General features: G+C 54.9%; 1 protein-coding gene across 1 annotated transcript in view; it reads left to right on the top strand.

Moving 5' to 3' along the window:
• RAB26 (RAB26, member RAS oncogene family) overlaps nucleotides 1–14,358 on the top strand; it is a 29,193-nt gene extending 14,835 nt beyond the window's left edge. Inside the window, exons 3-9 of the mRNA XM_036392659.2 lie at nucleotides 8,752–8,793; nucleotides 9,428–9,494; nucleotides 10,471–10,523; nucleotides 11,214–11,279; nucleotides 11,422–11,478; nucleotides 11,716–11,792; nucleotides 12,180–14,358. Of these exons, the coding sequence (XP_036248552.1) occupies nucleotides 8,752–8,793; nucleotides 9,428–9,494; nucleotides 10,471–10,523; nucleotides 11,214–11,279; nucleotides 11,422–11,478; nucleotides 11,716–11,792; nucleotides 12,180–12,282 (465 nt within the window). The 3' untranslated portion in view covers nucleotides 12,283–14,358. The remainder of the gene's footprint in view (nucleotides 1–8,751; nucleotides 8,794–9,427; nucleotides 9,495–10,470; nucleotides 10,524–11,213; nucleotides 11,280–11,421; nucleotides 11,479–11,715; nucleotides 11,793–12,179) is intronic.
• Nucleotides 14,359–15,011: the final 653 nt, after the last annotated feature.

Genomic DNA, 15,011 nt, shown 5'->3' with positions numbered 1-15,011 from the left:
CTGCTGGCTGCTGACAGAGTGTTTGCTGCTGGATGTGCAGCCCTGATTTTCCTTTAATTGGATTGTAGAGTCTTCTCAGAAACTTCAGGCAAGTTTTGAGCCCAGGGCTGGCTGCAGCCACTGAGGCAAATCCTGGAATTGTTTAGGTTGGAAAAGACCTTTAAGGTCAGACAAGTGCTGCTAGGCTTTATTTCTCCCCGGATAAACGAATCGCTGCCTAACAGGACCTGATGAGCCATTTTTCATCTCGGTGCCACTGACGGGGCCGTGTTTGCTCCAGATGAGAAATGATGGAGCAATAAATGCTCCGTGGAGATCCCTGCTCAGCTTTGCCACGGCCTTGATGAGGAAAATGAAGATAAATATGTCAAGTGCCATGTTCCTTATTCCCAGTATTGGCACAGACCTGCCTGAGCCATCTCTGCCCCCTTTGTTTCCAAGGCTTCCTGCTTTAGAAGTAAGCAGAGATATTTTTAAAACTATTCCTTCTTTTATAAAGTATGGGAGGAAGAGATGGAAGGGGTGAGTGATGCAGGGCAGGGTGGTGGGGGAGCTGTGCAGACCATCCCGGGGTGGGCAGGATCCCATCCCCTGTGCTGGAGCTGCAGCTTTGGGCTGCAGTTTCTGGTGCTCTGCTCTCCAGGATGGCTGCAGCAAATCCTGCCCTGAGGAATTCTGGGGGTGGCTTCTCTGGCTGCCTTGGATGGGGCTCAGGATCACTCCCACTCTCAAAGCCTCGCACGGCCCCATCTCCATCCTGCTGGTTTGAGCCTGAGTGTCGGAACTCAGCACATCCCTCTGCGTGTCCAGAGTTACCAAGGACCTCGTCAGGGGGCTCAGAGACCCTGGCACACAGCCCAGGGCACCTGGGGGTTTGATTGTGACCCCTGGAGCGAGTTGCCAGCTTTGTATGAGGACCTGAAAGTCACCCAGGTTTGAATGGTGTAATAACAGAATAATCACAGGGTGAAAATGCAGATTTTAGGATTTTTGGTATGGGGGTTATGGGGACAAGATGGAGGAATCTGGGTGTGTCCAGCCTTTCTTCTTGTTGTTCTCCATTTTCTGCTCTGATGTTGGCACTTTGGGGTTGGTTTAGAGTAGAAGTGCCCTGTCTAACACAGGTGATGGGTATTGGGAATTCAGTGTCAATATGTTCTATGTAGTTTGCAGTATAAAAGGACAACACCACCCCGGGGGCGGTCACAGTGCCTGTGGCTGCCCTGCTGAGCAGACCTCGGCTGGACAGAAAGAAAATTTTATAGATAAGAATTAATAAACAACCTCAAGAGCGAAAAGTGAAGATCCAGACTCGTTCTTCAGTTGTGCAAGCTGAAGCAGAGACAGAAGCAGAGACATCCTGCACATCTCAGGGCAGCAATTATCAAACAGCAACCCGAGACCTGAGCAGCCCCGTTGGGCTTGAGAGCACCAAGTCTCATCTGCCTGAGCCTCCCTCAAGGAACCTTCCCGTGGATCGCCCCAGCCTTTGCTGTTCCTTGGAGCAGCCAGGCTGGGAGGGACCACAACCCTCACCCAGGACTGGGAATGCTGCAGGCGATGCTGAGAAGCAGAGCAGGGCTGAATTTAAAACGTATCATCCTTAGCAGATCCTCTTACCTCTAATCTGTCCCTAAGACAGGATTCTCTTCTTGCCAGAAAAGCCTTTTATTTGCAGACTGATGTGACTAGAAGATGATAAGTCAGTAAATCTTCAGTGTGTCTGCTCAAACAAGGGCCTGGGCTCTTATCTGGGCAGGGCTGGCAGCCAGGGAGATGTTAATTGGGGTTTAATGTAGTGAGCAGGCTCTGGACAAGGGCTGGTGCTGCTGCCATCCCTCGCTGGGTGCTGTGGGGACCCAGCTGGACACCAGGGCTGGGGGGCATTTATGTAGGGCCAGGCTTGTGGCTGCTCCAGGCTGGACGTGGCAGAGGGGACAGGATGGGTGACCCCTCCACGGGGCTGTGGCAGAGGGGACAGGATGGGTGACCCCTCCACGGGGCTGTGGCAGAGGGGACAGGATTTGTGACCCCTCCACGGGGCTGTGGGGTGGCTCTGGGGTCAGGTTTGTGGCTGCTCCAGGCTGGATGTGGCAGGGGGCACAGGATGGGTGACTGTGATGGTGTTCACAGGGGTCCCAGGATGAGGGAAGAGATGAGGATCTGACTCCATGGTTCAGAAGGCTGACTTATTATTTTATGATCTATATTACATTAAAACTGTACTAAAAGAATAGAAGAAAGGATTTCATCAGATGGCTGGCTAAGAATAGAAAAAGGAAAGAATGATAACAAAGGTTTGTGGCTCGGCTCTCTGTCTGAGCCAGCTGGGCTGTGATTGGCCATTAATTAGAAACAACCACATGAGCCCAATCCCAGATCACCTGTTGCATTCCACAGCAGCAGATAACCATTGTTTGCATTTTGTTCCTGAGGCCTCTCAGCTTCTCAGGAGAACAATCCTAAGGAAAGGGTTTTCCATAAAAGATGTGTGTGACAGGGGACCCCTCCACGGGGCTGTGGGGTGGCTCTGGGCCAGAGCAGGCTGGAGGTGCTGTGAAGGGCTGTGCTGCTCACCTGCATTTCCCAGGTTGTGCTGAGCAGCTGGGCAGGAGCTGAGCACGCTGTGGGCTCTGAGAGGATCTTGGCAGCAGTGGCTGCAGGCAGGAGTGTGCAAGGCCTGGTGAGGAAAACATCCCAAGGCAGAAGTTCCTATTTTTAGCTGCACAGTGCAAACGCACGGAGCTGCTGAGGAATTCATCACCTGCCCCGGGAGATGGATGGTTGGGATTGTTCTCTGAAGGGAAGATCTGTGGCAGAGGGAATTGTGCTGGGGTGTTCTGGCCACTGATGAGCGTCTCTGGTGGTGGCACAGCTGAGGAGGAGGAGGATGAGGGTCACTGAATGTGATCCCCGGTGCCTGGGACATCCTCCAGCCCCACACAGCACGGCTGGAGCAGGACCAAGTGCAGCCCTGCCTGCAGCCACGTCCCTGCCCTGCTCTCCCCATGCCCAGGGGCTTTCTGCAGGGTCCAGCACAGCATCAGGCTGTGCCCTCCCCTCTCCTGCAGGCACTGTGCTCCTGGAAGGGTTTGCCCAGGCTGGAGTGGTGGGCTGGCTGTGTTCTGCATGGCTGGGTGTGCAGGATCAGGCACTGCTTGGATTTAGGGGGACCAGGATTTTGGAGCTCTGAGGGGGCAGAGTGGGGCTGCTCCTGGCTCCTGGCCTTTGCACTGGGCTGGGGTGTCCCTGGGGCAGGGGCTGTGCCTGGAGAGATGCTGAGCCACCAGGAGCAGCTCCCTGGCTGCACATGGCTGCCAAAACCAACCTCAGGGTTTTAACGAGCAGATTTAATTCAGTGTCCTGCTGTTTTGGGCAGATTTCCCTATCGATCCCTGATCTATTTTTGCAGCCGCCGTTGGAGGTGGTTATTTGTGTGTCTGCTACATCACAACTCAGCCCATTTCCTCCTGGCACAGCAGTGTTTGTGCTCGCAGGGGCTCCCTGGGCTTTGCCAGGTGGGAATTTGGTTCCTGGTGTGGCCTTGGGGTGGGGCTGGGGTGCTCCAGTGTCACAGACACATTTCATGGAAAATCCTTTCCTTAGGAATGTTCCTCCTGAGAAGCTGAGAGGCCTCAGGAACAAAATGCAACCAATGGTTATCTGCTGCTGTGGAATGCAACAGGTGCATCTGGGATTGGTCTCATGTGGTTGTTTCTAATTAATGGCAAATCACAGCCCAGCTGGCTCAGACAGAGAGCCGAGCCACAAACCTTTGTTATCGTTCTTTCCTTTTTCTATTCTTAGCCAGCCTTCTGATGAAATCCTTTCTTCTATTCTTTTAGTATAGTTTTAATGTAATATATATAATAAAATAATAAATCAGCCTTCTGACCATGGAGTCAGATCCTCGTCTCTTCCCTCACCCTGGGAGCCCTGTGACACGGTCACACTGCAGCGTCCCTCCAGCCCCTCCTCCACTGCAGTGCCTCCTGAATTCCTGCAGTAAAGGACAACCCAATCTGTCCCTCACTCCCGGGTGGCCTGGCCCGGTGACACCACAACCTAATGACATTTCTGGGTGGCTGCACTGTCAGTCCCACAGCTCATTACTGGCACTAATTAACTCTGTGCTGCCCCAGTGCCTGCTTTGATCTGTAGTCACTAATGCCATTTATCCCCATTCTGGCAGGAATTTGCCCCCCCTCAGCTGCAGGAGATGCCTCCAAGGCCCAGTAATGACATTTGAGGGGCTCCTTTTCCATGGTAAAAGTGGAGCCCCCGTGCAGGGCGGTGCTTGGGCAGCACCACTGGAGCCAGCACCAGTCACAGCTCCAGGGTGGGGGTCCCCGGCTGCAGCCCGAATGGTGCCACTGAGCAGCTCCCCATTTGTCCAGTTAATTGCGAAGCAAATTGATCCATGTATCCAATTTAACTTTAAAGGCTTTAATTAATGAGTTCATGCGTGTAAGAGCTGGGAGAGGCCGGGCTGTGGGTGATGCTGAGCCTGGGTTGTGCTGCAGCTTCAGTGCCGTGGGCTCAGGCACTGGGGACGTGCCAGCTGCTCCTGGTGGGGTTCACGGGCACTGTGGGGACCCTGTGATGGCATTTCCCATCCTGTGGGGACCCAGTGATTCTGGCTGTGGCATTTCCCATCCTGTGGGTACCCAGTGGTCTGGGCTGTGGCATTGCCCATCCTGTGGGGACCCTGTGATGGCATCTGCCCATCCTGTGGGTACCCAGTGGTCTGGGCTGTGGCATTGCCCATCCTGTGGGGACCCTGTGATGGCATCTGCCCATCCTGTGGGTACCCAGTGGTCTGGGCTGTGGCATTGCCCATCCTGTGGGGACCCTGTGATGGCATCTGCCCATCCTGTGGGTACCCAGTGGTCCAGGCTGTGGCATTGCCCATCCTGTGGGGACCCTGTGACCCAGGCTGTGGCATTTCCCATCCTGTGGGTACCCAGTGACCCAGGCTGTGACATTGCCCATCCTGTGGGTACCCTGTGACCCAGGCTGTGACATTTCCCATCCTGTGGGTACCCAGTGGTCTGGGCTGTGACATTTCCCATCCTGTGGGTACCCTGTGATCTGGGCTGTGGCATTTCCCATCCTGTGGGTACCCAGTGGTCCGGGCTGTGGCATTTCCCATCCTGCAGCTGCTCTGGGGGCAGGATGGGCTGGCAGTGCTGGCTCTGTGTGGCAGCACTGTCTGTGCACGTCTCAGCAGCCGTGTGGTTTCACCCCATTGCCTTCCCCTCCCTCCCTCCCTTCTGCTGCTCTGGGCACTCGTGGCTGTGGATGGTGCCAGGGCTGCAGCCAGCGGGGCCTCAGTGTGTGATAATGCTGCTCTTAATTGAGGACCATCTGCACTCGGTAATTTAATTTTTCCTGCATCTGCAAGGTTCCAACTTTGTTTATCTGATGTCCTGACGATTATTTAACTTCAGAGCATCGTGTTTGTCCACCCTGGGCGCTGCAGGCATTCCACTGCTGCCCCTGCTAGACGAGCTTTCAATAACCTTTGCACCGCCCCAGGGAAAAGGACACAAAAACTGAGATTGGGAGGGGCGAGAGCAGAGCTGAGGTGCAGGGATGGTTTTGCTGCCCGAATTGTGGCAGGAGGCTGCACTGCTGGGAGCGTTACCTCTGCTCTGACAAGCAGTGAGACGAGCAGGAGCCCTGAGCAGCACAGCCCCTCCCTCAGCAGCAGGGCTGGCAGCACATTTCACATCTCAGTGCCTTGACACACCACATCTTTTGTCTTTGGATGCTTATTAGGAGCTCAGCCCCCAGCTGTGCCTTGGAAGGGCTGACAGGAGGGAATTGAGGCATCTCCTTAAAAAAAAAAAAAAAAAAAAGAAAAAATAATTGGAAGCTGGAAAGTCACTTAGCTGTGGTGTGGGGGGGACCTGGGCATCTGGTTCATCTGAACATCTTGGACACTTCCAGATATGGCACAGCCACAACTTCCTTGGGATGCAGGCAGGGATGCCAGCACCAGTGATGCTCTGGCTGTGTCTCCTGCCTGCAGGAGCACTCCTGCAGCTTCTCACCCTGGATCCCTGCTCTCTTCCACACCCAATCCTCAGAAAATCAGTTTTTTCCCCAGGCTGGTCCAGCAGCACCTGGATCCCTGTGCAGACTTGAATTAGGTCTAAGCATTCACCTCCCTAAAATATAGGTCAGCCATAATTAGTGTGACTGCTGCTGGCTCCGTGTTAATTAACTCCTGAAGTGGGGATCAGTGCATGTGGGGCACCTCTGCAGCTTCAGCCTTTTTGGCTGCTCCCCAGGTGCTTCAGGGTGGCTTTGGCCTGGGTGATCCACGCTCAGGCCTGGGCCATGGGGTCTGTCCCTGGCACCCGTGGTGTCCTGCCAGCCCTGGAGCACGGCCACGCTGGGCACATGGCCACGTCCCTGGGCACAGCCACACTCTGCTCTGAGCTGGAGGTGCTCACAGTGTGCCCATGGGCCAGGGCACCCTTTGGTGCTGGGTTCAACGTGGCACTCGTTGTGTCCTCGTCCCTTGTCACCATCCATCACAACAAGTGTCCTCCTCCCCTTGTGCCAAGAGCTGGGGCCAATGGTGAAACACAGAGCCTTTGCTTCCTCTGCAGTCCTTGGCACGATCCCTGGCATGATCCCTGGCAGGTGCTATTGGCACCTGGCTGCCAGCAGCTGGGAGTGGTGTTTGGAATGGCACTGTGCTGGTGCAGGGCCTGTGGGATGAACCTGTGGGATGGGATGAGCCTGTGGGATGAACCTGTGGGATGAACCTGTGGGATGGGATGAACCTGTGGGATGAACCTGTGGGATGGGATGAGCCTGTGGGATGGGATGAGCCTGTGGGATGAACCTGTGGGATGGGATGAGCCTGTGGGATGAGCCTGTGGGATGAGCCTGTGGGATGGGATGAACCTGTGGGATGAACCTGTGGGATGGGATGAGCCTGTGGGATGGGATGAGCCTGTGGGATGGGATGAGCCTGTGGGATGAACCTGTGGGATGAGCCTGCGGGTCCAGCACCTGCACAGAGGAGCATGTAGGGTTTTGGAGAGCAAGGTGAGCTCGGAGCATGGATCTCCTGCAGAGCATAAACCTGCCCCTGCATAAGCCTCACCTGTGGCTCAGGTGAGGACAGGGCTGTTCCCCATCCTCTGGGATGAGGTGGAGGTGGAGGTGCAGCTCAGCGCTGTTTGCTGAGGCTGTGGTTCTGCCCTGGGGATGGCTCTGTCCCTCCTCACCTGGGAGCCCTGGGCAGAGGCACCAAGGTCCAGGGAGCACTCTGTAGCAGTGGGAATGCTGGGTTTTAGGCACTCGAAGCCTTCAGGAGCCCTGGTGTCACATCCTGGGAGAGGCTCAGCTCCACATGTGGGGAGCCCTAAACCCCCGGCCGGCTCCCCGAGCCCTGGCTTTTCCCTGAGTGCCTCCCTGCTCCCCCACCCCAGTGCCTGGTGCCTATTTTTACAGCTCCTGGGCTGTGAATCACTCCTCTCCCCCGTCTCAGTCGCTGCCTTTGAAGGTATTTATAACCCTGGGCCGTCTCCCTGCGCTGCCTGAGCAGAGGAGGATTCAGCGCTCCGGCTCCCTCCTGCCCTCTCCTCCTCACCACATCCTTGTGTAGATGTGCAGGAGATGAGATGCTGCCTCTGTCCTTCTTAAAACTATCAATGAAGAGCCTCACCAGCACCTGAAGGGGTGTGGGATGTGCAGGGATAGGTCTTGGCCTGGATCCCTGGGGGTTTGGTGGCGCTGGAGTGGCTGGTGGCGTGTCCAGTGCCAGGGTGTGTGTGAGCCAGCAGAGCCCAGCTGGGGTCACAGCAGCCTGGGCCATGCCATGCCGTGTGACACAGGAGATGGGAGCATCCCAAACCAGCTCCAGAGCAATGGGAGGAAATGGGGTTTAAATGATCAGCAGAGCAGCCACCAGCTGCCTCGTCCCACTGGTGTGCTGTTCCCTGGCCGTGTTTCCAGCACGTCCCACTGATTACTGTGCTAATTTCTATGGATCTGGCAAGCAAATTAATCTCTTCTCTGCTCCTTCCCCTGGGACCCCTGCTCTGTAGGCTTGCATTCCTTCAATGTTTGGAGAGGCTGGTGCAGATTGCTGGGATGGTGGCTGCTCTGGGACATGGTCAGGATCCATCTCCTGCCCTCCCCGTCTGGCACAGCCACCCTGAGGGGCTCCCACACAGCTCCCAGCTCTGCCAGGGTATCCTTCCACACAAAATATCCCATTGGCTTTGGGGAAAACCCACTGTGGAGGGACACTTCCCCCTCTCCTCCTCGGTTCCACCTTTTCTAAAACCAAGCAAAACAGGGGGGGAAAAACATACTAAGAGAGAAACCAGGAGAAGAACAGTCCAAGAGGCAGGAGCAGGAATTATTTTTAATTTGCTGGCTGCATGTGAAGTGGTTATCTCTGTCTTTTGATGATAGTAAGGTGGGATGTTGGTGCTCATTAATTTATGGCCACCGGTCTCCAGCCTGAGCTGGGTGTGGCATTGCCAGGGTTTAGGTACCCAAATAGATGCAACTTATGCTGATACAGGGAGAGATCCTTTGGCTGGGCCATGGTGAAAATGGCTCTGCAGGTGCTGGGACCAATGGATGGGAGTTTGAGAAGCAGGAGAGGGGATCAGCCCGAGGGTCTTGGGGGGAACACTGGCTGGGATGGGGGCTGGCTGTGTCTCCCTTGGCATCGTGCAGCTGCACTCACCCCTCACCATCCTTTCCATTCTCTTCCAGAACAAGGTGCTGACGGTGGATGGGGTGAAGGTGAAGCTGCAGGTATGTCCCCATGTCCCTGCAAGCATCTCCCTTGCTGCCCTGGGTGTTCAGAGATGGCCAAAGCCCCTCTGAGGACAGAGCAGAGGAGCACCCCCAAAATGGGGCCCCACCTCTATCCTTTGTGCTCGTGTCTGCTGCCCTGGATCAGCCTTACAGACCCTTCTGGCTGCTCTGTCCCCTTGGCAGGAGCCTGCACAGGGCTGGGGGCTGTTCTGGCCACAGCGATCCCCATCCCAACCCTGCAGCCAGAGCTGCTCCAGCCCCCTCAGACCTGACAGTTCCTCCGAGCCCTTTGCCTGCAGCTCGGTAACACAGATCCCCCAGGCAGCAGCAGCACTCTGCAAACCTCCTGCTGCATTAAGGACTGATAAATCACATTAGCAGGTCCCCATGCATCCATCTGCTCCATGGATTTTCCAATTAATGGCCGTGTTGGGAGCCCTTGGCCACGTTGTGTCCCCACACCGAGGAGCGGGAAGGCGCTGCCTCCGTATTTATCGCTCAGGTCATTTTTCCTATTGATGTCCCTGGTAGCAAAACCTGGAGAAGCTTCCTGGGGTTGCACCATTCTGTTTGGGCTGGTTTGGGTGGGTTCTGCTCAGGTCTGATCCCTCTGCTCCTGTCTGCCTTCCAGATCTGGGACACGGCCGGGCAGGAGCGCTTCCGCAGCGTCACCCACGCCTACTACCGGGATGCCCACGGTAAGCAGGGCCACCTCTGCTCCTGGCATCCAGCTCTGGGTAAGCAGGGCCACCTCTGCTCCTGGCATCCTGCTCTGGGTAAGCAGGGCCACCTCTGCTCCTGGCATCCAGCTCTGGGTAAGCAGGGCCACCTCTGCTCCTGGGGATCCAGCTCTGGGTAAGCAGGGCCACCTCTGCTCCTGGCATCCAGCTCTGGGTAAGCAGGGCCACCTCTGCTCCTGGGATCCAGCTCTGGGTAAGCAGGGCCACCTCTGCTCCTGGGATCCAGCTCTGGGTAAGCAGGGCCACCTCTGCTCCTGGGATCCTGCTCTGGGTAAGCAGGGCCACCTCTGCTCCTGGGGAGCCTCTGCTCCAGCTCTGGGGACCCTGAGCTGCCACTGCAGGCCAGGTGAGCCAGAAATCACTGGAGTGTTTTCCATGGGAAGCAGCTGCCGTGGATGGAGGGGGCTCTGCTGTCACAGACACATTTTATGAAAAATCCTTTCCTTAGGATTTTTCCTCCTGAGAAGCCGAGAGGCTTCAGAAACAAAATGTAAGCAATGGTTTTCTGCTGCTGTGGAATGCAACAGGAGGATCTGTGATTGGGCTCATGTGGTTGTTTTTAATTAATGGCCAATCACAGTCCAGCTGTCTCAGACTCTCTGGTCAGTCACAAGATTTTATTATCATTCCTTTTCCTTTTCTTGCAAGCTTTCTGATGAAATCCTTTCTTCTGTTCTTTTAGTGTAGTTTTAATATCATATATATCATAAAATAATAAATCAGCCTTCTGCAACATGGAGTCAGATTCTCATCTCTTCCCTCATGCTGGGGCCCCTGCGAACACCAGCACACTGCAAACACCAGCAGTGTGAGGTGTTGCTGTGCTGGATTTCAGTGTGTTCTGTGTCTCCCAGGGACCTCAAGGCCAGAGGGGCTGTGTGCTCTGTGGGCTCGGTCTGGCACAGGCACTAACGGGCTGTCCCTCTCTCCACAGCCCTGCTCCTGCTCTACGATGTCACCAATAAAGCCTCCTTTGACAACATCCAGGTACAGCAGCAGCCTGGGCCCTCCTGCCGTCCCCCACGTGTCACTGCTGGGGTTGTGGTTGGTTGTGGGTTTGGTCAGGAGCTGTGTGCTGCTGGTGGGAGCTGTGGTCACTTGCAGAAGGGCTCTGGTTACTGCTGAGCACCTGCAAGGGCAGGCAGGGGACAGGCAGGGAAGGTGTTCCCTTTCTCAGCACATAAAGGGTGATGGATTCACTGCTCCAGCGCTGGAGACAGCAGGCAGTTCACACCATGGGGCCAGGGATTCCAGGGAATTAGAGCAGGTTTGATTGGATTAGGCTGGATTAGAGGGCAGGGAAGCCACCCCACGGCTCAGGGAGGTTGGTTCAGGTGCCTGCTGGGAGCAGTGTGCTCGGCACAGGGGCAGCACGTGCAGGACATGGGCACGGGGCACATCCCAGGGGCTGATGTTACCCTGGGAAATGGGGATCTGCTAGCAGCCAAGGTGGGGTGCTGGGCTTGCTTGGCCAAGTGGGTCCCCCAGGGCTTGGGGGAACCCCAGGTACCCCCTTGTTGACAGGGATCATCCGTGGAACATCCCTGGCATTGCCTGGAATGGCAGCATTGCCTACTGAGGGTGTCCATGGCAGGACTGGGGCAGCTCCCCATCACTCCCATTCCCTGCTCCTCCTGGAGCCATTGCCAACCCCTCTCTTTGGCTGTGTCCCTCCAGGCTTGGCTGACAGAGATCCATGAATATGCACAGCAGGATGTGGTCCTCATGTTACTGGGAAACAAGGTGAGCCTGGCCCCAGAGCCTCCTGTTCCTCCCACGCTGGAGGCACGGGCAGGGGAGCCTGGCAGGGCATGAGGGGACAGGGAGGGTCATGCTGGTGACCTTCCAAATCACCACAAACTGCTCTTTGCCATTCCTGGTGCAGGTGGATTCAGCCCAGGACAGAGTGGTGAAAAGGGAAGATGGAGAGAAGCTTGCCAAGGTGGTGAGGTACCTGAGGATGTGCACAGGAAATGGTCGCCTGGAGACCAGTAACCCAAAATACACCTGGGAACACTTGGCTTTTTTCCCCTTGTCATGCTCTCCCCTTTCTCCTCATCTGGTCTTCCTTTAAGTTTCTACTAACAACTCTTGATTCTTTGTCCTCAAAAATTACTCCCTGAGAGCCCTGGGAACACCCCTGGTGGCACTCCTGACAGGGCTGTGTCTCATCCCACAGGAGTACGGGGTGCCCTTCATGGAGACCAGCGCCAAGAGCGGCCTCAACGTGGAATTAGCGTTCACAGCCATCGCCAAGTAAGTGAGCAGAGCAGTGGCCTTGTCCTCCAAAGGAGCTTTAGCAGTGTCCAAGCCACGCTGAGATCAACTGAGCTGCGCAAGGCAGCTTGGAATCATAGAATCCTGGGATGGCTTGGGTTGGAAGGGACCTTAAAGCCCATTCAGTTCCATCCCCTGCCATGGCAGGGACATCCTCCACCATCCCAGGTTGCTCCAAGCCCTGTCAAGTCCTCACAGGGAAAAATTCCTTCCGAACATCTCATCTATCCCCACCCTGCCAGGAAAAAGCCATTCCCTGTGTCCTGTCACTCCACACCCTTGCCCAAACTCCCTCCCTGGCTCCTTCCAAAATCCTCTCCCTGCCAGAAGCAGCAGTGTAAGAGTAACATCCTTCCCCTTTCCCAGGGAGCTGAAGCACAGGTCCATGAAGCTGCCCAACGAGCCCAAATTCAAGCTGCACGACTACGTGAAGAAGGAAGTGCGAGGCTCGGGCTGCTGCAGGTCCTAACGCGTGTTTGTACAGAGACTCAGGCCCGTGGGCAGTGTGTGCATGTCCGTCTGTCGTGTCTGTGTCTGCCCCCAAGGCCAGCTGAGAGCAGGGCACAGAGCAGCAGGAAAAGCTCTCTGGGATTCTGCAGCCCCCTCGCAGCCATCGGCTCCGGCTCCCCTGGCCAGCATCCCTGCCCTGCTCACAGGTGGGAGGAGGGTGTTGGGGAAGGGGCTGGGCTCTCCCTCTGTGCCTGCTCTGTGAGGCTGCTGTAACCTTGCGAGAGCCAGGCTGTGATGTAAGGGAACCAACACCTTCTCCCCACCTAGGAGGAAAAAAGTCCTGATTTTTTTCTGGGTAGGAGAACGTCCTGAATTCCCTTTTCTTTGCCTGTGTACCTGGAATTCAGCTGAGAGCCCTGGCCAGGGGCGTGCAGGAAGGATGTGTTTGAAGGCAGCCATTCTTGTAGGTGCTTTCTCCTGTCTGTCCATCCCTGTGAGGTGGGACACGGTTCCACGGTGAGGGATTCTCCTGTTCCCTGCAAAGGCAGAGCTTGGCTGAGTGAGCTCCTGCACACCTGGCTGTGTACAGAGATTTCTGAACGTTCATCCCTCTGGGAAAGGCTCTGCTTCTCCTCCTTCCGCCTTTCTGGTACTTTGAGAAGAATCCTAATGTATTGCAGCTTATTCTAAGTACCTTCCTGTAAGTGTGATGGTGTTTTCAGACTGCAACAACGCTTTGATATCTTCAAAGTTCTCTTGGGCAGCTCTTTCTTTTCACCGCAGAGAGCTGGGGGGAAGCTGCAGGCAGTGATTTCACAGGCTGCAGACTCCTGCCAGCTCTCTTCAAGGGCCTCCTCACCCCTTTGGTCTGTGTCAGGCTTTTGGCTGTTTTTTTGTCAAGCTGCACTTCTCAGCACAAACTTGAATCTGGATGAAGTGTTTGGCCTTTGGCAATTTTTCCCTTTGAAAACTCCACGCACACATCAGCAGGTGCCCGCTGCGCCGAGCCTCTGGTGGCTCCTCCAAATGGAACAGAATAAATCACCCATATCCTTTGCCCTCCAGCCAGCACCAGCCCCCCCAGCTGCTGACTCAGATACCCCTGCCCCTCATTTTTCCTGGGATTTTGGCTCCAGCACTGCTTTCCTGAGGGGCACAAGGAGCCTCTGCAGCTCCCACGTGCTCCAAGCTCCACTCCTCAGGGAGCTACAGCAACACAAGCAGCTGCAGCTTCACAGGGTGAAAAGGGATCTTAAAATGAACCAGCTTTTTTCCCTAAATAGTATTTTAGGGGAGAGACAATTCTTAAAATTGTCCGATTTAAATTTTAAAATCACCTGTGGGAAATCCATTTGTGCAGGAACATTTGCATTCCTGGCAAACCCTGCTGTCAGTCGTGCAGGAGCAGCCAGGTGAGCTCTGTCATGGGGGGCTGTCAGGGCCCCCTCACCCCAGTAATTGGGTTTTGTGTGGGGCAGGACCAGCCTGGCAGCTCCATGGCTGTTTCCATCCTGCCTTTGGAGCAGCAGCAGCCCATCCCGAGGTGACAAGGAGCCTCCCTAAAGGCAAAACTTAGGATTCCTAAAGGATTAAGATTCCCAATGTCAGGTTGCTACCATCCCTCTCCCTCAGACTGGCATCTGTCTGGGTTACAGCTGCTCACTTCTTCCTCAGCGTGGGTCTAAAACCGACAAAAACCCCCTTTAAATGAGGAAGATGTAACTGTTTCCCTTTGGAGCACTTCCACCCTGCCTGTGGGGAACAGACCCTGCTACAGCAGAGGCCGCACAGCCCTGTTTGTGGTTTAGACCTGAACTTCGAGCAGGCTCAGCCCCTCTCCCAGTGTGGGACCGGTTTCCCAGTGCCTGCACACTGGGCTGGCCCCAAGCTCCTCCTCACGGCCGTTTGGGATTTTCCACGGGCCTTTGCTGCCACCACGCGGAACTGCTCAGCGCAGCGTTAATTATTCCCGTTAATTGCTCAGAGCACCCAGCCGCCATGTGCGAGGGCTCGGCCTCACCCGCAACATCCCATTTCTGCTGGCTCTTGTTTACAGCTTTCGGTTCATTCCCGTTAATAAAATTTTTTAATAATCTACATGGCTACAGCGGTGTTTTGATTGCCCAAACACACAGCGCTGTTAAGTCGTTAAAATATTTCAGTCCAGCCTTGAAACCATCTGGATCCACATGGCAGAACCGGCGTACGATAGTTTCAACTGGATATTGGGAGCATTTCTCCCCAAAAAGGGCTGTCCAGCCCTGGCACAGCTGCCAGGGGCAGTGCTGTAGTCCCCATCCAACCAAAGTGACTCCAAGACTCCAATGAAGGGAATGGGGCTGAGAAAAATGCGTTTAATTTCAATGCATTCCAGTTGCACTGGGTACCCACACAACATTTCCAGTCGGTCTGTAAAGGTACAGGTCTCCCATGGAAACTGTGATAAACAGAAGCAAAACTCGAGACTTTTTAAAACTTTATTCACCGTAAGCTACAAATATTTATATAGAAGCTTAAGTACAAATACGACAGTAAAACATTCACAATTAAAGCTGGTCTTGAGTGCGAAAACCTTACAGGAGTAGCTTGTTATTTTCTACAGAGCTAAACAGAAAGAAGATTTTAATTCTCGATCTACACACTGCAGCACTAGAGTTAAGAATGTAAATGCTTGCACTTACTCACAGTACTGCACCCATCACCCTGCAAGATATTCACCTCGAACTAACCCAGGAGGAGTAAAAGTCG

This window comes from Molothrus ater, chromosome 16, assembly GCF_012460135.2.
Source record: "Molothrus ater isolate BHLD 08-10-18 breed brown headed cowbird chromosome 16, BPBGC_Mater_1.1, whole genome shotgun sequence".
In the NCBI taxonomy this organism is placed as follows: Eukaryota; Metazoa; Chordata; class Aves; order Passeriformes; family Icteridae; genus Molothrus; species Molothrus ater.
The sequence above is the reverse complement of the archived record's forward strand: the minus strand, read 5'-3'. Positions and strand labels throughout refer to the sequence as shown.